The sequence below is a fragment of the Ranitomeya variabilis genome, chromosome 1, assembly GCF_051348905.1.
Source record: "Ranitomeya variabilis isolate aRanVar5 chromosome 1, aRanVar5.hap1, whole genome shotgun sequence".
Classification (NCBI taxonomy): Eukaryota; Metazoa; Chordata; class Amphibia; order Anura; family Dendrobatidae; genus Ranitomeya; species Ranitomeya variabilis.
Genome location: NC_135232.1, coordinates 595,562,718 through 595,585,669, shown reverse-complemented (window position 1 = coordinate 595,585,669; position 22,952 = coordinate 595,562,718). Strand labels below are relative to the sequence as shown.

The following is a 22,952-nucleotide window of genomic DNA, read 5'->3' as shown; positions in this document are numbered from 1 at the left end:
ATGCAGTTTATATAGGGAGGCTGTGTGGACCTCATGCAGTGTATATGGAGGCTGTGTGGGGCTCATGCAGTGTATATAGGGAGGCTGTGTGGGGCTCATGCAGTATATAGGCAGGCTGTGTGGGGCTCATGCAGTATATAGGGAGGCTGTGTGGGGCTCATGCAGTGTATATAGGGAGGCTGTGTGGGGCTCATGCAGTGTATATAGGGAGGCTGTGTGGGGCTCATGCAGTATATAGGGAGGATGTGTGGGGCTCATGCAGTGTATATAGTGAGGCTGTGTGGGGCTCATGCAGTGTATATAGTGAGGCTGTGTGGGGCTCATGCAGTATATAGGGAGGCTGTGTGGGGCTCATGCAGTGTATATAGGGAGGCTGTGTGGGGCTCATGCAGTGTATATATGGGGAGGCTGTGTGGACCTCATGCAGTTTATATAGGGAGGCTGTGTGGACCTCATGCAGTGTATATGGAGGCTGTGTGGGGCTCATGCAGTGTATATAGGGAGGCTGTGTGGGGCTCATGCAGTATATAGGGAGGCTGTGTGGGGCTCATGCAGTGTATATAGGGAGGCTGTGTGGGGCTCATGCAGTATATAGGGAGGCTGTGTGGGGCTCATGCAGTGTATATAGGGAGGCTGTGTGGGGCTCATGCAGTGTATATAGGGAGGCTGTGTGGGGCTCATGCAGTGTATATATGGGGAGGCTGTGTGGACCTCATGCAGTTTATATAGGGAGGCTGTGTGGACCTCATGCAGTGTATATAGGGAGGCTGTGTGGGGCTCATGCAGTGTATATAGGGAGGCTGTGTGGGGCTCATGCAGTATATAGGGAGGCTGTGTGGGGCTCATGCAGTATATAGGGAGGCTGTGTGGGGCTCATGCAGTGTATATAGGGAGGCTGTGTGGGGCTCATGCAGTATATGGGGAGGCTGTGTGGGGCTCATGCAGTGTATATAGGGAGGCTGTGTGGGGCTCATGCAGTATATAGGGAGGCTGTGTGGGGCTCATGCAGTGTATATAGGGAGGCTGTGTGGGGCTCATGCTGTATATAGGGAGGCTGTGTGGGGCTCATGCAGTGTATATAGGGAGGCTGTGTGGGGCTCATGCAGTGTATATAGGGAGGCTGTGTGGGGCTCATGCAGTGTATATAGGGAGGCTGTGTGGGGCTCATGCTGTATATATAGGGAGGCTGTGTGGGGCTCATGCAGTGTATATAGGGAGGCTGTGTGGACCTCATGCAGTTTATATAGGGAGGCTGTGTGGACCTCATGCAGTGTATATAGGGAGGCTGTGTGGGGCTCATGCAGTATATAGGGAGGCTGTGTGGAGCTCATGCAGTGTATATCGGGAGGCTGTGTGGGGCTCATGCAGTATATAGGGAGGCTGTGTGGGGCTCATGCAGTGTATATAGGGAGGCTGTGTGGGGCTCATGCAGTATATAGGGAGGCTGTGTGGGGCTCATGCAGTATATAGGGAGGCTGTGTGGGGCTCATGCAGTATATAGGGAGGCTGTGTGGGGCTCATGCAGTATATAGGGAGGCTGTGTGGGGCTCATGCAGTGTATATAGGGAGGCTGTGTGGGGCTCATGCAGTGTATATAGGGAGGCTGTGTGGGGCTCATGCAGTGTATATAGGGAGGCTGTGTGGAGCTCATGCAGTGTATATAGGGAGGCTGTGTGGACCTCATGCAGTTTATATAGGGAGGCTGTGTGGACCTCATGCAGTGTATATAGGGAGGCTGTGTGGGGCTCATGCAGTATATAGGGAGGCTGTGTGGGGCTCATGCAGTATATAGGGAGGCTGTGTGGGGCTCATGCAGTGTATATAGGGAGGCTGTGTGGGGCTCATGCAGTATATAGGGAGGCTGTGTGGGGCTCATGCAGTGTATATAGGGAGGCTGTGTGGGGCTCATGCAGTGTATATAGGGAGGCTGTGTGGGGCTCATGCAGTATATAGGGAGGCTGTGTGGGGCTCATGCAGTGTATATAGGGAGGCTGTGTGGGGCTCATGCAGTGTATATAGGGAGGCTGTGTGGGGCTCATGCAGTATATAGGGAGGCTGTGTGGGGCTCATGCAGTGTATATAGGGAGGCTGTGTGGGGCTCATGCAGTGTATATAGGGAGGCTGTGTGGGGCTCATGCAGTGTATATAGGGAGGCTGTGTGGGGCTCATGCAGTGTATATAGGGAGGCTGTGTGGGGCTCATGCAGTATATAGGGAGGCTGTGTGGGGCTCATGCAGTGTATATATGGGGAGGCTGTGTGGGGCTCAGGCAGTATATAGGGAGGCTGTGTGGGGCTCATGCAATATATAGGGAGGCTGTGTGGGGCTTATGCAGTGTATATAGGGAGGATGTGTGGGGCTCATGCTGTATATAGGGAGGCTGTGTGGGGCTCATGCAGTATATAGGGAGGCTGTGTGGGGCTCATGCAGTGTATATAGGGAGGCTGTGTGGGGCTCATGCAGTATATAGGGAGGCTGTGTGGGGCTTATGCAGTGTATATAGGGAGGATGTGTGGGGCTCATGCTGTATATAGGGAGGCTGTGTGGGGCTCATGCAGTATATAGGGAGGCTGTGTGGGGCTCATGCAGTGTATATAGGGAGGCTGTGTGGGGCTCATGCAGTGTATATAGGGAGGCTGTGTGGGGCTCATGCAGTATATAGGGAGGATGTGTGGGGCTCATGCAGTGTATATAGTGAGGCTGTGTGGGGCTCATGCAGTGTATATAGTGAGGCTGTGTGGGGCTCATGCAGTATATAGGGAGGCTGTGTGGGGCTCATGCAGTGTATATAGGGAGGCTGTGTGGGGCTCATGCAGTGTATATATGGGGAGGCTGTGTGGACCTCATGCAGTTTATATAGGGAGGCTGTGTGGACCTCATGCAGTGTATATGGAGGCTGTGTGGGGCTCATGCAGTGTATATAGGGAGGCTGTGTGGGGCTCATGCAGTATATAGGCAGGCTGTGTGGGGCTCATGCAGTATATAGGGAGGCTGTGTGGGGCTCATGCAGTGTATATAGGGAGGCTGTGTGGGGCTCATGCAGTGTATATAGGGAGGCTGTGTGGGGCTCATGCAGTATATAGGGAGGATGTGTGGGGCTCATGCAGTGTATATAGTGAGGCTGTGTGGGGCTCATGCAGTGTATATAGTGAGGCTGTGTGGGGCTCATGCAGTATATAGGGAGGCTGTGTGGGGCTCATGCAGTGTATATAGGGAGGCTGTGTGGGGCTCATGCAGTGTATATATGGGGAGGCTGTGTGGACCTCATGCAGTTTATATAGGGAGGCTGTGTGGACCTCATGCAGTGTATATGGAGGCTGTGTGGGGCTCATGCAGTGTATATAGGGAGGCTGTGTGGGGCTCATGCAGTATATAGGGAGGCTGTGTGGGGCTCATGCAGTGTATATAGGGAGGCTGTGTGGGGCTCATGCAGTATATAGGGAGGCTGTGTGGGGCTCATGCAGTGTATATAGGGAGGCTGTGTGGGGCTCATGCAGTGTATATAGGGAGGCTGTGTGGGGCTCATGCAGTGTATATATGGGGAGGCTGTGTGGACCTCATGCAGTTTATATAGGGAGGCTGTGTGGACCTCATGCAGTGTATATAGGGAGGCTGTGTGGGGCTCATGCAGTGTATATAGGGAGGCTGTGTGGGGCTCATGCAGTATATAGGGAGGCTGTGTGGGGCTCATGCAGTATATAGGGAGGCTGTGTGGGGCTCATGCAGTGTATATAGGGAGGCTGTGTGGGGCTCATGCAGTATATGGGGAGGCTGTGTGGGGCTCATGCAGTGTATATAGGGAGGCTGTGTGGGGCTCATGCAGTATATAGGGAGGCTGTGTGGGGCTCATGCAGTGTATATAGGGAGGCTGTGTGGGGCTCATGCTGTATATAGGGAGGCTGTGTGGGGCTCATGCAGTGTATATAGGGAGGCTGTGTGGGGCTCATGCAGTGTATATAGGGAGGCTGTGTGGGGCTCATGCAGTGTATATAGGGAGGCTGTGTGGGGCTCATGCTGTATATATAGGGAGGCTGTGTGGGGCTCATGCAGTGTATATAGGGAGGCTGTGTGGACCTCATGCAGTTTATATAGGGAGGCTGTGTGGACCTCATGCAGTGTATATAGGGAGGCTGTGTGGGGCTCATGCAGTATATAGGGAGGCTGTGTGGAGCTCATGCAGTGTATATCGGGAGGCTGTGTGGGGCTCATGCAGTATATAGGGAGGCTGTGTGGGGCTCATGCAGTGTATATAGGGAGGCTGTGTGGGGCTCATGCAGTATATAGGGAGGCTGTGTGGGGCTCATGCAGTATATAGGGAGGCTGTGTGGGGCTCATGCAGTATATAGGGAGGCTGTGTGGGGCTCATGCAGTATATAGGGAGGCTGTGTGGGGCTCATGCAGTGTATATAGGGAGGCTGTGTGGGGCTCATGCAGTGTATATAGGGAGGCTGTGTGGGGCTCATGCAGTGTATATAGGGAGGCTGTGTGGAGCTCATGCAGTGTATATAGGGAGGCTGTGTGGACCTCATGCAGTTTATATAGGGAGGCTGTGTGGACCTCATGCAGTGTATATAGGGAGGCTGTGTGGGGCTCATGCAGTATATAGGGAGGCTGTGTGGGGCTCATGCAGTATATAGGGAGGCTGTGTGGGGCTCATGCAGTGTATATAGGGAGGCTGTGTGGGGCTCATGCAGTATATAGGGAGGCTGTGTGGGGCTCATGCAGTGTATATAGGGAGGCTGTGTGGGGCTCATGCAGTGTATATAGGGAGGCTGTGTGGGGCTCATGCAGTATATAGGGAGGCTGTGTGGGGCTCATGCAGTGTATATAGGGAGGCTGTGTGGGGCTCATGCAGTGTATATAGGGAGGCTGTGTGGGGCTCATGCAGTATATAGGGAGGCTGTGTGGGGCTCATGCAGTGTATATAGGGAGGCTGTGTGGGGCTCATGCAGTGTATATAGGGAGGCTGTGTGGGGCTCATGCAGTGTATATAGGGAGGCTGTGTGGGGCTCATGCAGTGTATATAGGGAGGCTGTGTGGGGCTCATGCAGTATATAGGGAGGCTGTGTGGGGCTCATGCAGTGTATATATGGGGAGGCTGTGTGGGGCTCAGGCAGTATATAGGGAGGCTGTGTGGGGCTCATGCAATATATAGGGAGGCTGTGTGGAGCTCAGGCAGTGTATATAGGGAGGCTGTGTGGGGCTCATGCTGTATATATGGGGAGGCTGTGTGGGGCTCAGGCAGTGTATATAGGGAGGCTGTGTGGGGCTCATGCTGTATATATATAGGGAGGCTGTGTGGGGCTCAGGCAGTATATAGGGAGGCTGTGTGGGGCTCATGCAGTGTATATATGGGGAGGCTGTGTGGGGCTCAGGCAGTATATAGGGAGGCTGTTTGTGGCTCATGCTGTATATATAGGGAGGCTGTGTGGGGCTCATGTTGTATATGGGAAGGCTGTGTGTGGCTCAGGCAGTATATAGGGAGGCTGTGTGGGGCTCATGCTATAAATGGGGAGGTTGTGTGTGGCTCATGCAGTGTATATAGGGAGGCTGTGGGGGTCTCATGCTGGATATAGGGAGGCTGTGTGCGGCTCATGTTGCATATAGGGAGGCTGTATGGGACTCATGCTGTATATAGGGAGCCTGTGTAGGGCTCATGCTGTATATAGGGAGGCTATGTGGGGCTCATGTTGCATATAGGGAAGCTGTGGGGGGCTTACAGAATATAAGGGGCTGTGGGGGCTCATCCGATACATGCAGTGGCGTATCCAGGGGGGGGCAGCCGGGGCACGTGCCCCGGGCGCTGCCGACAGGGGGGCGCCAGCAGGCCGCCTGATGATGCGGTGGTCCAAGGAGGCTCCTCGTCGGCGGCATTCTGCCACCCCCACACTGAGATTATAGTCCCGTTCTCTGAGCCGGCTGTCAAATTGACAGCCGGCTCAGAGAAAGTGCTGCCCGTGGAATCCCAAGTGTCAGCAGCGTAACTACCGCGGTCGCAGGTGGGACTGCACTTGTCCCGAAGCAGAGCCCCTCCACCGCAGAGAGCCGCACACCACAACTATGGCTGCTGCTGCTCTGTGCGCACAGGACCTAGGATGAGGTCACAGGAGGGGAGGAGTCAGTCACATGATCGGGACGGGAGGACCTCTGTGTAGTGCAGGACTCTGCTGGTTTTCATGGTGCTGGACGAGGGTAAGGTTTTGTGTGGGGTCAGGAGTGGTTTGTGTGGATGTAGCAGAGCCGTGTGTGTACGAGGTGTACAGAGCAGAGCCGTGTGTGCAAGGTGTATGGAGCGGAGCCGTGTGTGTACGAGGTGTATGGAGCGGAACTGGGTGTGTACGAGGTGTACAGAGCGGAGCCGTGTGTGTGCAAGGTGTATGGAGCGGAGCTGGGTGTGTACGAGGTGTGTGGAGCGGAAGCCGTGTGTGCAAGGTGTATGGAGCGGAGCTGGGTGTGTACGAGGTGTGCGGACCGGAAACCGAGTGTGCAAGGTGTATGGGGCGGAGCTGGGTGTGTACGAGGTGTATGGAGCGGAGCCATGTGTGCAAGGTGTATGGGGCGGAGCTGGGTGTGTACGAGGTGTGCGGAGCGGAAGCCGTGTGTGCAAGGTGTATGGGGCGGAGCTGGGTGTGTACGAGGTGTACAGAGCGGAGCCGTGTGTGCAAGGTGTATGGAGCGGAGCTGGGTGTGTACGAGGTGTGCGGAGCGGAAGCCGTGTGTGCAAGGTGTATGGGGCGGAGCTGGGTGTGTACGAGGTGTACAGAGCGGAGCAGTGTGTGCAAGGTGTATGGGGCGGAGCTGGGTGTGTACGAGGTGTGCGGAGCGGAAGCCGTGTGTGCAAGGTGTATGGGGCGGAGCTGGATGTATACGAGGTGTGCGGAGCGGAAGCCGTGTGTGCAAGGTGTATGGGGCGGAGCTGGGTGTGTACGAGGTGTATGGAGCGGAGCCATGTGTGCAAGGTGTATGGGGCGGAGCTGGGTGTGTACGAGGTGTGCGGAGCGGAAGCCGTGTGTGCAAGGTGTATGGAGCGGAGCTGGGTGTGTACGAGGTGTGCGGAGCGGAAGCCGTGTGTGCAAGGTGTATGGGGCGGAGCTGGGTGTGTACGACGTGTACAGAGCGGAGCCGTGTGTGCAAGGTGTAGGGAGCGGAGCTGGGTGTGTACGAGGTGTACGGAGCGGAGCCGTGTGTGCAAGGTGTACGGAGCTCAGCCGCGTGTGTAGGAGTAACTAGGTGTGGCCATTATACTGTACGCAATATGTGTGTGTGTGTTTGTGCGTGCATGCGTAGCGCTGCGGGTGAATGTGCAGAGAGGTAAATGGTTTTGTGTGAGTGTGTACGGGGAGGAGAGGCGAGGGCAATGATGGGGCTGACAGGGAGAGTGCAATAATTGGGATGGAGGGAGAGGAGGAAATGATGGATGTGGTGGAATGGGCAATGATGGAGGAGGAATAGGCAATGATGGGGGGAGGAAATGATGGAGGTGGTGGAATGGGCAATGATTGAGGTGGAAATTGGAATGGTCGATGGTGGTGGGGGGAGAATGCAATGATGGTGGGGAGGAGGAAATCATGGAGGTGGTGGAAAGGGCAATAATGAGGTGGGGAAGAAATTATGGACGTGGTAGAATGGACAAGGATGGTGGTGGTGGAAAGCACACTGATGATATTGGAGGGGGAGAAAATGATGGAGGTGGTGAAATGGGCACGTATGGTGATGGCGGCGGAAAGGACAATGATGATCGTGGTGGAAAGGGCAATGATGGGGATGGTGGGGGAAGAGAAAATGATGGATATGGTGGAAAAGACAAATGAGGAAATGATTGAGGTGGTGGAATGGGAAATTATGGGGTGGTGGGGGAGAAAGCAATGATAGTGGTGGTGGAGAAGGCGAAGATGGGGGTGGTGAAGAGAGCAATGATGGGGTGGGGTAGAAGAAAATAATAGGCATATATGAGGAAACAGTACAGGAGAATGGGGGGCATGTATGGGCAATGGGGGGCATGTATGAGGAAACAGTACGGGGGGATGGGTGCAGACAGTATGGGGAGCGAATGGGGGAATGTATGCGGGCACAGTATGAGTAGCGATGTGAAAAATGCATGTTTACAGAGTATGGGGAGTGAGGGTGATGGGATGTGTGCAGACACAATGGGGAGTCAGGTGAGCAGGCAGTATAGAAAGTGAGGGGGTAAATATATGAGGAGACAGTATGGTGAACAGGAGGGATGTGAGAGGAGACAGTATGAGGAGGGAGGGGAATAGTGTGAGGAGACAGTATGGGGGGAGAAAAGTGATTGGGCATAGAATAGAAACTGAGTAGTGGGGGCGTAGCATGGAGGGACAGTGTAAGGGCACAGCCAGGAGGGGACAGTATACCAAGGAGGGGGAGTGTGATGAGAGAGTACAGTATAAATACTGGGCCCTATAGGGGGGACACAGTGTGAGAGGACAGTGTGAAGAGGGGTCCGGTATGGAAAGGAGAGGTCAGTGTGAAGAGCATATACCATAAGAGGGACAGTGTGGGGGTCATATTTTATGCAGACAATATAGCGAGGGGCAATTTTTTTTATTCAGGAGCATTATAATGACACTTGTATCTTTAAGGGCATCATGTGGAGATTTTATGCAAAAGAACGGAGAAGATGGAAGTCTGCAGAGACGGCTGTGGATGAGAAAACTCATCATGGGATCTGGACAAGATGAAGAAAAGAAGGAGAACAACTCCAGAGACTACGACATCTATAAGGTACCTGGATGTAAATGTTATTTGTGATACTGACTAACTCTCATGTTTTTATTTATGTTAGGAGCATTAAAGGGGATGTCCAGGTTTGTAATGAGTCTGCAGTCATTCTATGTGACTGCAGACTTCTGAGTTCTCACAGTGCGCCCTGCACACTGTCAGGATTCTCTCGTGCCGGCGATTTACATACATGCGGTCACGTGCTGACTAGACATGCGTGGCCTCACTCTATGAAAATGAACAAGGGAGAATCCTAAAAGTGTGCAGTGCATGCGTTGTGAGAATTCAGAAGCTGCGATGTCAGGATTCAGCTCTGCAGGTTCCAGTAGTCGTCACATGGACACTTCACTCATATGTGATTTTCATACTTATGGTCCTGCGACAACGAGCTTCTCTTCCTGCTTCTCTCAGTTTTTCACTGAATATTGAGAGCATTAAGGAGAGCGGCTCGTGGGTACATGACTAAGTGTGCAAATCGCATATGTCCTGGGGGGGGGTGCCAAAATGAATTCTTGCCCCGGGTGCCAGAAACCCTAGATACGCCTCTGCCTCCATGCCCCGCCGCATTGATGCAGTAATTGATGCAAAAGGAGCGCCAACCAAATATTGAGTGCATTTACTGAACATACGTTTCAGTAGGACAATATTTCAGATTTTAAAATCATTTTTCAAGCTGGTGTTATAAAGTATTCTAGTTTACTGAGATAATGACTTTTGGTTTTTCATTGGCTGTAAGCCATAATCATCAACATTAACAGAAATAAACACTTGAAATAGATCACTCTGTTTGTTATTACTCTATATAATATATGAGTTTCACTTTTTGTATTGAAGAACCGATATAAATTAACTTTTTGATGATATTCTAAATTTTATGAGAAACACCTGCATAGAATGTGTCACATTCGGGGACTTTGTCTGGACACCATGATGCAATTATAGTGTCCACCAGGAGCAGAAAAATGGAAACGAAGAACAGACTTAAGAGGTCCTGAGTAATTGTGAGATACTTGTGGAGCACCAGCTTTGCTTTCCATGATGAGATAGTACTCACTGCGGGTCCAGCTGTCTCCTGACGGATCTTAAGTTGCAGTTGATGGACTCTTCTTCTGGCTCCCTCTATCTGCTCCTGGAGACTGGGGTTCGGGGTTCGGTTATAAACTTCACAAAGAGCCTATAAATAACAAAGAACACGTCTCCAAAGATGAACTACATGGTGGGAGGGCTGGTATGTGCTGCGGCCAAACCTAATGAGTAGACCAGTCTGGACCCTCTCCAGTCATAAATAACAGTTGGGTGGTCCAATGGGCGGCATCTAGACACTGCACTAAATCAATACAAGTTTATTACAAGAACCAACTCAACAGCTCCCACCACTAGAAGATCCAGACACCACAAACCCAATGAGACCCATTGCTCAGTTTCATTACTTTTTTGAGTTATTTCATACAGATCGCTTGAAAATTATCTCTCCCGAAAACCCCCGAGGACACCAATTGACTACACAACCAGTCTTTTAAAACAATGGCAAAGTGATTGGTATCATAAAGGTTTCTCAAGTGGGTCAAAGCTACCAACCTCGTGAAGGCAGTCCTCACCATCATGGCCACTTAGCTTAGTGACATAGTGAGCTTTTTAAGATGGGTCAAAGCGACCAACCTCAAAACAAGTCTTGACCACCATGGACACTCTTTGGCATAGTGAGGTTCCCAAAGTGGATCAAAAGCTACCAACCTTGCAAAAGCTGTCCTGACCATCGTGGCCAGTCACTGACATAGTGAAGTTCCCAAGATGGGTCAAAGCTACCAACCTCGTAAAGGCAGTCCTGACCATCATGGCCAGTATTTGATATAGTGAGGTTCCCAAGATGGGTCAAAGCTACCAACCTAGGGAAAGCAATCTGAATGTCAAGACCAATCATGGACTATTAGTTTGTGTACCAAGGGTTTTAGCTCACGGACCCCACCAATGGTTGAGAGTGGCTTTGGTTATGCTTCTGCCATTGGCCAATTCAGGGAAAATTTAGTATTACATAGTGCCCACTCAGATGACTGCATGCACAAGTGTTAAAAAGTGAAATTGCCCTCCAAATAGTGGCCCATTGTCCCGGACCTGGAGCTCTGTCTCTTCTTGTTTCAGCATTTTGTGTAGGATCTGGGTGGCATGCTTCTGAACCTCAGGATCCTAAAAATAAAAAGGGAAAATATATATAAAAAAATAAAAATAAAAATTTTCAGCCCATACTATGATGATGTTGATAATGCCAGGATACCAACGTGTTGGCCAATACATGTGTTTACTGGCACAACCAAGAAACTAACTTTTTCTAGAGAGTCTTTAAATATTTGTTTAAGGCTGGTTTCACACTTGCGTTTTGATCTGCAGCGTTTTTAAAAAAACGCATGTGGTGAAAAAACGCATGTAAACGCGGCAAAACGCATGCGTTTTTTAGACGCATGTGTTTTTGCATGCAGAAAAAAAAACGCGTTTTGCCGCGTTTACATGCGTTTTTTCCTGTTTCCTGCGTTTGCGTTTTTTAAACGCATGCTGAGAAGTGTGTGACAGCTGCCAATCATCAAAATCAACTAGAAAACCCACTATAAACAGAAATAGCTAGGGTTAGGGTTAGGATCCCTAGTAACCCTAGGGATCCTAACCTTAACCCTAACCCTAACCCTAGGGATCCTAACCCTAACCCTAAGGGTTAGGGTTATGGTTAGGATCCCTAGTAACCCTAGGGATCTGTTATGGACCTGGTGGTTAGGAACACCCGAAATGACCTGATGGTTAAAACTGAAAACCTGGGACAAGCTCTGAGGAGGTGGTAACTCTACTGACCGCAATCCTAATCCTATCACACACACTAGAAATAGCCGTGGAGCGTGCCTAACTCTCCCTAGACGCCTCTTCACAGCCTAAGAGCTAACTACCCCTAAAGATAGAAATAGCAGCCTACCTTGCCTCAGAGAAATTCCCCAAAGTAAAGGTAGCCCCCCACAAATATTGACTGTGAGTTAAGAGGGTAGTGACAAACACAGGAATGAAACAGATTTTAGCAAAGGAGGCTGAATCTTCACTAAATAGACAGAGGATAGGAAAGGGAACTTTGCGGTCAGTATTAAAAACTACAAAAACCACGCAGAGTGTGCAAAAAGACCTCCACACCGACTCACGGTGTGGAGGTGCAACTCTGCACCCCCAGAGCTTCCAGCTAGCAAGGAAATATCATAATAGCAAGCTGGACTAGAAACATAGCATGTACTGAGAAATATATTCAAACACCAATGAACAGCAAATGAACTAGCAGGAACTTAGCTTCTGCTGGAGTAGACAGGTCATCTGAGAAATCCAAGAGAGATCTGAACCAGTACTGAGACATTGACAGCTGGCATGAACTAACGACCTGGGCAGAGTTAAATAGGGAAGCCAGCAGAAGCAATAAGCGAGAGCAGCTGAGAAAGCCAACCTCAAAGATCAGCAGTTCCACTCAAAGCCACCAGAGGGTGTCCAAGGACAGAACTCACCAAAGTATCATTCACGACCACAGGAGGGAGCCCGAGAACGGAATTCACAACAGGGATCCTAACCCTAACCCTAACCCTAGGGATCCTAACCCTAACTCTAACCCTAACCCTAACCCTAGGGATCCCAACCCTAACCATAAGGGTTAGGATCCTAACCCTAAGGGTTAGGATCCCTAGGGTTAGGGTTAGGGTTTTCTTGTTTTTTCTTGTGTTTAGGGTTTTCTTGTTTTTTCTTGTGTTTTCTTGTGTTTTTCTATAAAAACGCATGCATTTTTAACGCAAGCAAACGCATGTGCTTAAAAACGCATGCGTTTACATAGACAGCAATACATTTTTTTGCCGCGAATAAACGCATGCGTTTTTTGCGGCAAAAAAACGCCGCTAGAAATTACTACAGGTTGCATTTCTGCAACTAAACGCACGCGTCAAAAAACGCATGCGTTGCCGAAAACGCATCAAAACGCATGCTAAAAAACGCATGCATTTTTTAGCGCTAAAACGCTGCAGATCAAAACGCAAGTGTGAAACCAGCCTAACACTTAAAAAAAAAAAAATTAACAAGCCTTTCCCCAAATAACCTTTACAATCATTACCTGTAGCGGTTTTGGTCCTGTGATGCGCTGGGGAGGTGGCAAGGGAGGAGGAGGTGGCACCGGAGAAGACAAATTCCTAGGGGAAGCTGAAGAGCTTAGATCAAGTCCAGACATTGTTGTGGAAGGTGGAGGAGAACCGAGGAGGGTGAGAGCAACGTATGTTCCAGCTGGTACAAAAACAGAACAATTCAAAGCAGACAGTAATAACCCAAAGTTGGGAAGAATCAGAGCAGTTAGCAGACAATCATGTAAAATATTTGAACCAATCAGAGCAAGTACTGAAAAGGATGGTCCAGGATACCAAAAACATGGCTGCTTTCTTCAGAAACAATGCCATCCGCTATCCACAGATTGAGTCTGGTACTGCAACTCAAATCCAATAAAGTGAATAGGACTGAGATGCAATACCACACATAACCTGAGAGCAAGTGTGGCACTGTTTTAGTAAGACAGACTTTTTTTTTTCTAATTGTGGACAATCCCTTCCAAATTAATCCAGAAGGACAAGACGATTGGGATTTTGAAAACAGTTTGGTAGGTCACACTCACACTTGATGAGCTTCACCACATCGATGTGAGAGCTGTTGGCAACCAACGTGCCGTTAACCTGGAGAAAAAAAGACCGAGGTAAATACATATATAAAATCACGCCTCATAAGCTTAGGTACAGCGCCTGAGCAGTATCACATCACATATTACCTAGATACTTTCTAGACTGACCTTCACAATACGATCACCCTCCTGTACCCCTGCCCGCATGGCTGCACCACCTGAAGAGGAGAAAAAAGCAGAGTGACAGCTGAGATAACATGATCTACTGCAGGACAGTGCGAAGAAGAGGCAGCGAAAACTGTAATGGGGGCGGCTTATGCCTAAATAATAATGACATATGTTATGTAAAAAAATATATATATATATAAAAAAAGCCTCCAAAACACCTGACTGCACAGGTTACTCACCTGGGCGCACTGACTGCACAAGGACGATTCTGTCTCCGCTGACCGTGAACCCAAATCCATTCTGATCCCTCTGTACAACCACACAGCGCTGGACCAAACCTATAGGTAAAGCAGTAGAAAATGGAGGAATTTTATGTAATAAAATATTATATATATATATATATATATATATATATATATATATATATATATATATTGAATATATATATATATATATATATTGAATATATATATATATATATATATATATATATATATATATATATATATATATATATATATATATATATATATATATATATATATATATATATATATATATATATATATATTTCATAAAAAAAACAAAACTATATATTTTGTCACTGCCATCAGGCAATATGGTAAAATGTGTCTTGCGTTACTACAGATTTTTCCCACTACAGAGATAGAAGATGGCAGTTGGTGCTCATAAGGTTCTATGTAACTGGCAGCAAAAGGTCTGTCTGATTTTAGCTCCTCCCGACATGGAATTTTAATAGAGTCGACTGTCATCTCCTATTGATTAAATAAAAATTAAGTACCGGTACATAAAATTCAATTTAAAAGAATTGCAAAATAAGCATATTCAGCATACTTAAAAATCTAACAACATTTCATATAAAATATTACAAAAAATAAAAATATATTAAAATACATTATAAAAACACACTAATATAACATAAAATAAATATACTCTAACCAGGAACTTTGCTTTTCAAATACTGACCACTCGGGGGAGCCACAGTCCACTCTATGGGGAGGGTAGGTGACAATTAAGGTCACATGAACCGCTTGCTGCCAGGCTACAGAAAGATTTTTGGCTGGGACTGCAGTTTAGATAATGGCAGCAGCAGTGATAACATAACAGGTTAAACAACCAGCAGATTACGCAGGAGTGGCTGCAACAATTTGTATCACAAGGTAATTAAAGGGTTATATCCTCTATCTTATTCCTCCCCCCCCCCAAAAAAAAAAAAATAAATGACAATTTAACTCCTATATCTGCATTCCTGTCCTTCACGGTATGTGCACACGTTCAGGTTTTTTCGCTTTTTTTATGATAAAAACTCATTAAAAACGCATACATTATGCATCCTATCATTTAGAATGCATTCTGCATGTTTTGTGCACATGGTGCGTTTTTTTCCGCAAAAAAAACGCATCGCGGTAAAAAAAAGCAGCGTGTTCATTAATTTTGCGGATTTTCCGCGTTTTTCCCGCAATTCTATGCATTTGGAAAAAAACGCAGAAACGAGTCAAAAACGCATAAAAAAACTGCATGCGGATTTCTGGCAGAAATGTCTGGTTTTTGTCAGGAAAATTTCTGCTAGAAATCCTGACGTGTGCACATAGCCTTAAGGGCGGCGTGCCCATGCTCAGCCTCGGCTCCATGATCTGTAAGACTTCTGGAAAAAGACTTCTGGAAAAAGTTGACCTCTGCATTCGGCTTTCCCATAGACAATAAATGAAGTGGAGGTTGTGCCCCAGAGATCAGCAATTTGACTTTTTTTTTGTTTTTTTAATTATTTTTCAGCCAAAATTTGCGAAGATATGAATCTTTGTAATATACTGCCATTTCCTTATTTTGCTTCCTATTATCCCAAATACATGCTGAAAGTGCCGTTTTAACTGCTTAGTTTATGCACTTTTAGCAGCTGCTTTTAACTGCTGCTCTACCTAGAATTCATAGGCAAACTATTTACAATCACAGCCCCTGCAGTTCAAAGCAGCTACTAAAAGTGCATGAGCCAAGCAGGTAAAACAGCAATTTCAGTAGAGGAAGCAACATAAGGCATTGAAGTATATTACAAAGATTTGTAACTTTACAAAGGCAGATCAATAAGTAAACTGAATTAAAGAATAAATGGTTTAGTTCCTCTTCGCTTACATGTGTGTTACCTGACTAGGTAACCACACGTCTTGTTATGGACCCTTTACAGCCGGACATATACAGACCATTGTCCTATAGGAGTGTCGGTGCTGCTGTATTCACCAAGGACTTTGTAATCCCCTTCTCGGGATGAGTTAAACCCTTCAATTACCTTCTATACCACTACTGTAACTACCCAAGGGGCAAAGGGTGCGGCCGCCTCAGGAACCCACCTGGAGTTACTGTCGCCTATATCGGCCAATACATTTGTGCCCCGGGGCAGAGCAGGGAGACACGATCTCCCTGCACCACCACTCTCTGTTCAGTAGACTTCAGGCCCCTCTAAGCCTGTGGCGTACAGTACAGCAGGCAGGGGCGTCACTAGGCTCTTATCATAGCCTCCTGCCCCGAATGTCTACCCAGCTGTACACAGGCACATACAAAGGATTCCTCAGGCAGATGGTATTCCCGTTTGCATATCCCTGTAGCTCCACCTCCCTGTTTAACAATCGTCCACTGCCACCGATCAGCAGAGAGAGGAGATTTGTATCTACCCACACACCCATCCTATCTACCCACCCACCCTATCCACCCTGCTACCCATGGGGTCAACTATACAGTGTGGGAACTACTTTGGGGGCCATTATAGATTGTGGCAGTTACCGTGGGGGCCTTCAAAGTGTGGGGGCTACTGTGAAGGCGATTATACAGTGTGGGTGCTACTGTTGAAACCATTAAACAGTGTGGGCGCAATGATACAGTGTATGGACCATTATACTGTGTATAGGGGATCCGTGGAACCATCATACTGTGTATAGGGGAGCCGTGGAACCATCATACTGTGTATAGGGGAGCCGTGGAACCATCATACTGTGTATAGGGGAGCCGTGGAACCATCATACTGTGCATAGGGGAGCCGTGGGCCCATCATACTGTGTATAGGGGAGCCGTGGAACCATCATACTGTGTATAGGGGAGCCGTGGAACCATCATACTGTGTATAGGGGAGCCGTGGAACCATCATACTGTGTATAGGGGAGCCGTGGAACCATCATACTGTGTATAGGGGAGCCGTGGAACCATCATACTGTGTATAGGGGAGCCGTGGAACCATCATACTGTGTATAGGGGAGCCGTGGGCCCATCATACTGTGTATAGGGGAGCCGTGGAACCATCATACTGTGTATAGGGGAGCCATGGAACCATCGGGATTGGATGTTTCGCCCCCAGCAGTTCGCCCCAACAGTATAGGGGATGTGTAGGGGTATCATTCTGTGTATAAGGGGACTGTGGAATCATCATACTGTGTATAGGGGAGCTGTGGGCATCATATTGTGTATAGGGGGCTATAGGCTCATCATACTGCGTATAGGGGATGTGTAGGGGTATCATTCTGTTCATAGGGGGTCTATGGGGTCATCATACTGAGTATGGGGAGGTGTACTGGTATACTGTGTATAGGGGAGGTGTAATGGTATACTGTGTATAGGAGAGCTGTGGGCTCATCATACTGTGTATAGGGGGGGCTATGGGTCCATAATGCTGTGTGTGGGGGGACTCAGGGGACATTATTAAATGTTAAAGTGAACCTGTCACCCCCAAATATGCCCACCATCATCAGGGGCTTATCTACAGCATTCTGTAATGCTGTAGATAAGCCCCCGATGTAACCTGAAAGATGAGAAAAAGAGGTTAGATTATACTCACCCAGGGGCGGTCCGATACGATGGGCGTCGCGGTCTGGGGCCTCCCATCTTCATCAGATGACGTCCTCTTCTGGTCTTCACGCTGCGGCTCCGGCGTACTTTGTCTTCCCTGTTGAGGGCAGCGCAAAGTACTGCAGTGCGCAGGCGCTGGGAAAGGTCAGAGAGGCCTGGGGTCGGCGCACTGCAGTACTGTGCTCTGCCCTCAAAAGGGCAGACAAAGTACGCCTGCGCCGGAGCCACAGCGTGAAGACAAGAAGAGGATGTCATCTGATGAAGATGGGAGGTGCCGGACCGGACCGCAACACCCATCAGACCAGACCGCAGCGGGACCGCCCCTGGGTGAGTATAATCTAACCTCTTTCTCTCATCTTTCAGGTTACATTGGGGGCTTATCTCCAGCATTCCAGAATTTCTGCAGCCGTGTCATGGCCGGTGAAGAGGTCATGTTGGTCTGGGCCAGATGGAAAAGACGGGAAAAGTGAACGATTCCATCAGAAAGAACGTCAGCGGTAAGTCACCATCTGTAACTGTGCTGTGATCTCATATGTTCTGCAGCACTGGTGTATACGACTAAATGCTCACCGTATGGAGGTAATATCAGTGTTGGCTTTTGCGCAGAAATTTTTCAGTAACAGCGAGATCATCTGCTGAGGTTCACCAATCCCCACGAATAGGGTGCGCCACTGAAGTTGTAATCAGGGTTACCGGTTAGTGAGAGGTTTCGTTTCCCTGAGTTAAGCCCCTAGCTACACCTCTGGTCTATACATAAATTTTGTTAAAACTTGGACATTTAAACCCTATTCCCCCAAAAACCAACTAAGAAACCTCAAAGTTTGAGGGGTACTAAAGAAACCGTGACAATTTTTAGCCCAAAATGACATTTCTTAAAAAAATTCCTGACAGTCCCAATACATTTGACATTGTAGGCAACTCTAATAAATCCCAGCATTGATTTTAACAAAACGATGGCAATAGATCCTGACTCTTATCAAGATGTTTAAGGTCGAAAGCTTTCATCGCTACCTGTTGACTCGCCGTAGTCTGTAGTTTGGCGCTGGTGCCCAGGAGACCTTCGTTCTGATGCCCCGTCACTGACAGATGACAGGCTGCTCAACCTGCATGAAAAAGGGAAGAGATGATTAGTATATAGGCTGACCCCATCACCATACAAAATCCATACAAAATACATACAAAACCTAGCCATCCATTAATGTTAATTAAAATGGTCAATGTAACTCGTTCACACCCATTCATTAAACAATAAAATTATAGGGGGCTTATTTTTGTTGTCCCAGAAGCTCAAGCATGTCCCCTTCAGCCCTCACGGCTTTTCTGTCTGGCTTTAAGACAACTAGTTGCAGCAGAAGCCTCCTCCCTTTCTGATTTACTGTAATCATTCATTTCTAGGTTTTTATATCCAGAGGCTTGAAATGGGCTAGGAAACAACAGGTGAAAAGAAAGAATTGAGACAAGTTGTACACTAATAAGTAGAACCACAATGTTGCTCCATAACGTAACCGATTGTCTTTGTCCCAGAAGCTTAACCATATCCATCCCCCATTCTCACTACCCTGGGTTAGGCTGTAAAAAAAAAAAAAAAAATTGGCTGCAGCGGGAACCTCCCCCCTTTCTTATTTTAAACATGTCTTTCTAGCTTTAGGAATCCAGAAACTGGTCAAGAAGTAACAAGTGTAGAGAAAGAGAATCAGGACAAGGTGTGTACTAATATGTAGCACCTAATATATCCCAATAAAGTAGTTTATTGTCTTGCTGTTCCAGAAGTTCCACCATGTCTCTCTCAACCTCAGTGCTTTGTATCTGGCTGTAGGACATCTGGCTGTAGCAGAAACCTTTCCTTTTTTCTTTTTTTAACATTCCTTTAAATGTTTAGAAATCCAGAACCTGGAACTGAACTAGGAAATAAAAAGTGTGGAGACTGAATCAGCATATCACAAAGTAGTTAATTGTCTTGTTGTTCCAGAAGCTCCACCATGTCCCCCTCAATCTCAGTGTTTTGTGTCTGGCTGCAGCAGGATCCTACTTCCCTTTTTTATTTAAACATTCATTTCTAGGTTTAAAAACCCAAAAACTAGTTAGGGAATAACATGAGCAGAGAAAAAGACAATCAGGGCAAGGAGGTATATATTAATAAGTAGCAACCTAATATTTCCCTATAGACTAGTTAATGATCTTGCTGTTCCAGCAGCTCCACTATGTCCCCCTCAACCTCAATGTCTGGTTGTAAGACAACTGGCTGCAGCAGGAACTTCCTTACTTTTGTTATTTAATGCAAACATTTATTTTTAGGATTAGAATTCCAGAGTCTGGAAACATGTTAAGGAGCATAATTTTTTAAAAAAAGAGAATCAGGAGAACCATTTCTTCTCTCTAATTGGGCTGGTTTTTGGCAAGAAACATACAGAGATTTTGAGAATTAAGAAGCAATGAGTAATCAATCATCCCACTCTACATGACAGCCCACAACAGCAGAAAATCAAAGCAAAGTTCAGTGATGGAGATAGATTGGCTTCCCACAGCTTTCTTATTTCAGCAATCATTTACTCTAAAAGTGAAAGTCGAGAAGTCATACGACTGATAAATATAACATTACACGGCGCACTTCAAAGGGAAGGAAATCGAGAGGAAAAATACATTATTTATTAACCACTAGATCTTAGAAATCACGACAGCAGATAATTGACAGCACAGGATTTGCAAAATTCAAGCAGTTACACAACTCACTGAGATGTTGTAGATCTACATATTTTTTTCTCCATAGGGGGCAGTGCAGAAAGAATAATATGAACTAAAGCCTGCAGCACATTAAGGGGTCTTGTTGGAAACCACAGCAAAGAGTCCCTCAAAATAACTTAATCTCAGGCAGCTAGGAAGTGAAGAGCTATGGACACAGTCAACCAAGGGAACAGGTCAAGAGATGTGTCCTGGGAGAAGGAAGCCCATCGTGCTTGGCAGGTTGCCTCCAAAAACTTCAACTCTATTTTAGAACCAGTATGGACTGTGGGGTGGTTGTAGCTGGGCTGAAGGTGCAATGAAGGAAAAGAATCAAAGAAAAAAATAAAACAGAGGGGGTTGAAAGGGCTATGGGAAACCTAAGGAGAACTTGGGTGATGCCCAAATCAAAATGGCCCTTGACATCACCCTTGTGACCTCCTGGGAAATGGTGGGATCTGTAAGATATGGTACCAGATAAGTGTGTGAGTGAAAAAGCAATGTCAATTGTTATACGACCTCAGCTGTAATACAAGTACAGTCTCTATGCACATGCAACAGCGATGTCACTCACATAAAGAGGAGAAAAGAAAAAAACAAAGTCCCAAAACTACTAAAAACAACTGCACAGAGTAAACACAACAATGCAACCTTCCTTACAATATAGCAGCAATAATGTACAGTTGTAGTTCACTCTTCCCCATATTTTCCCTTTAATCACCTTGCACAGATTTCTCATTTACAGCCCTTTAATTATCCAAAGTTAATTGAAGAGTTAGCAATAGGTTTCATACAAGGATAATTGTCCGTATGAAGTATTATAAACGTTCTAAATTCTGTGGCTCCACAGCTGTGACTGCCAATACATGCTGGGAATTGTAGTTCACAAAAGCCATAGAATGTTCTAATAGGGTTATAAACTACATTCACGATCCTATTCTATAATTTCATCTGTTTACCCAGAGCCGACACAGAAGGAAGTCAATGATCCTCAATGCAGGCAGTTGGTTCTCCCCGTCGTTCACTTCTACACACTTATTAGCCATGGTTATTCTGTATATATAGATCCGCACCAGATTTCCTTTTATGGGTAAAGACGAGACTGTAGACAATAAACTATGAACTCCTTTTATTATATGTATACATTATCCAGATTCACATTCACGTGAAGTCTTAACAATTGGTTTTCAAAACTTTCCCCAGAGGCTAATCTGCCTTGTGCAAGCTCATACGAATATGCAAAAAAGTGTGTGTTGCCCTTTAAGCTGGAGCCTGGTTCACCTTGACCTCTCAACAACAAATAATGATTGCCAGAAAGGGGACTCTGCAGGTGGAAAATGTAAGAACATCATGTGATCCTTGGATTCTGCAAATTAAAGAGGACCTGTGACATGCCATAAATACGCAGACTTTTATCCCTGTGTAAATCCTGCTGTTCTCCTGAGTCCAGAAATGTATTTCTTTTGTTCCTGCTCCTCTCCGTTCCCGAGATACAGCTTCTTTTACTCTTTATAGAAATTTAGTCTTGTTGGCCATATGGGTGTAGTACACAACGACACGCCCACAGAAGAGGTTTAGACCACACTCACTTGGCAAACAAGTCTTGATTTATAGACCGGGAAGAAGAGGCCATATCTCAGGAACGGATATGCGCAGGAACAAGAGAAAAACATCGCCGAATTCAGAAGAACAGCGCCCTTTACACCAAGTAAAAATTTAGGGCAAAGTCGCTGGTTCTTTTTAAATAGAAATGATGTAATATGAAATATTAAACCAAAGTTAATAAACACAGATTTCTCAAAAAAGGAATAACAGCACCCCTCACTCATTCTCCTGAAAATCCATGTATTAAGATAATCATCACCATCTTGGTCCCAACACAACTTTCCCAGACACACTGTATAACTTTTTTTTTTTTATATACTTTTTCATATAATACTTTACACTGCTACTCTACTTCTTCCAAATGACTGCTGGTTATAAGCACTAGTCCACCAGAAGCTAACCAACAAGTAAACAGCATACCATCATATTTCTCAAATGACAGTGCTATGCTGCATTATCTCTACTGATCTGCCTACTGACTCCTCAGAGAAACATTTTTTTATTCTCCCCCAGTTTTTACACTGCAGCTCTACTTCTTCTGACTGGCTGCTGGTTGTAAGAACAAGCCCACCACAAGCCAACCATGAAGTCATTATTTAGAAAGCAGACTATTATTACATTTCTCACAAACTGTAGCTAAAGATGGAGTCCAATATAATCAGATTAAAAACGTGTGGATGTGGATTCTGCCTTTCCCGGCTATGTGCACACATTGCGGATTTTGATGCGGATCTGCAGTGTTTTATTTCCCGCAGCATGTAAATTCTTTTTGCGGATCTGCAGCGTTTCTGCATCCATTGACTTCCATTCAGTCAGGCACATCCGCAGCAAAACCGCAGGTGTAAAAAGATCTGTGGATTTGCTGCGAAGGTGGGTGCGAGAAACGCTGCAGATGGGGAGGAGGGAAGTGTGTGGGCAGAGACTATGTGCCTGTCTGTGTGTGTGTGTGTGTGGTGTGTGTGGTGTGTGGTGTGTGGTGTGTGGTGTGTGGTGTGTGGTGTGTGGTGTGTGGTGTGTGGTGTGTGGTGTGTGGTGTGTGTGTGTGTGTGTGTGTGTGTGTGTGTGTGTGTGTGTGGATGGTACCAATATCCATGGCCCCTCTCTAGGCTATAAATATCAGCCCGCAGCTGTCTGCGTAGCCTTTCTGGCTATTAATTATAGGGGGACCCCATGTCATTTTTTGTGGGGGGGGGGGGGGGGGG

At 47.0% G+C, this 22,952-nt stretch overlaps 1 protein-coding gene across 7 annotated transcripts in view; it reads right to left on the bottom strand.

Moving 5' to 3' along the window:
• ARHGEF11 (Rho guanine nucleotide exchange factor 11) overlaps positions 1-22,952 on the bottom strand; it is a 164,162-nt gene that overhangs the window by 75,516 nt on the left and 65,694 nt on the right. For all 7 annotated transcript variants that reach the window (XM_077258833.1, XM_077258844.1, XM_077258799.1 and 4 more), the window contains 7 exons: positions 18,439-18,530; positions 13,818-13,916; positions 13,579-13,628; positions 13,408-13,465; positions 12,859-13,025; positions 10,854-10,925; positions 9,796-9,915 (listed from right to left, as the gene is read on the bottom strand). In XM_077258833.1, coding sequence (XP_077114948.1) covers positions 9,796-9,915; positions 10,854-10,925; positions 12,859-13,025; positions 13,408-13,465; positions 13,579-13,628; positions 13,818-13,916; positions 18,439-18,530 — 658 coding nt within the window. The remainder of the gene's footprint in view (positions 1-9,795; positions 9,916-10,853; positions 10,926-12,858; positions 13,026-13,407; positions 13,466-13,578; positions 13,629-13,817; positions 13,917-18,438; positions 18,531-22,952) is intronic.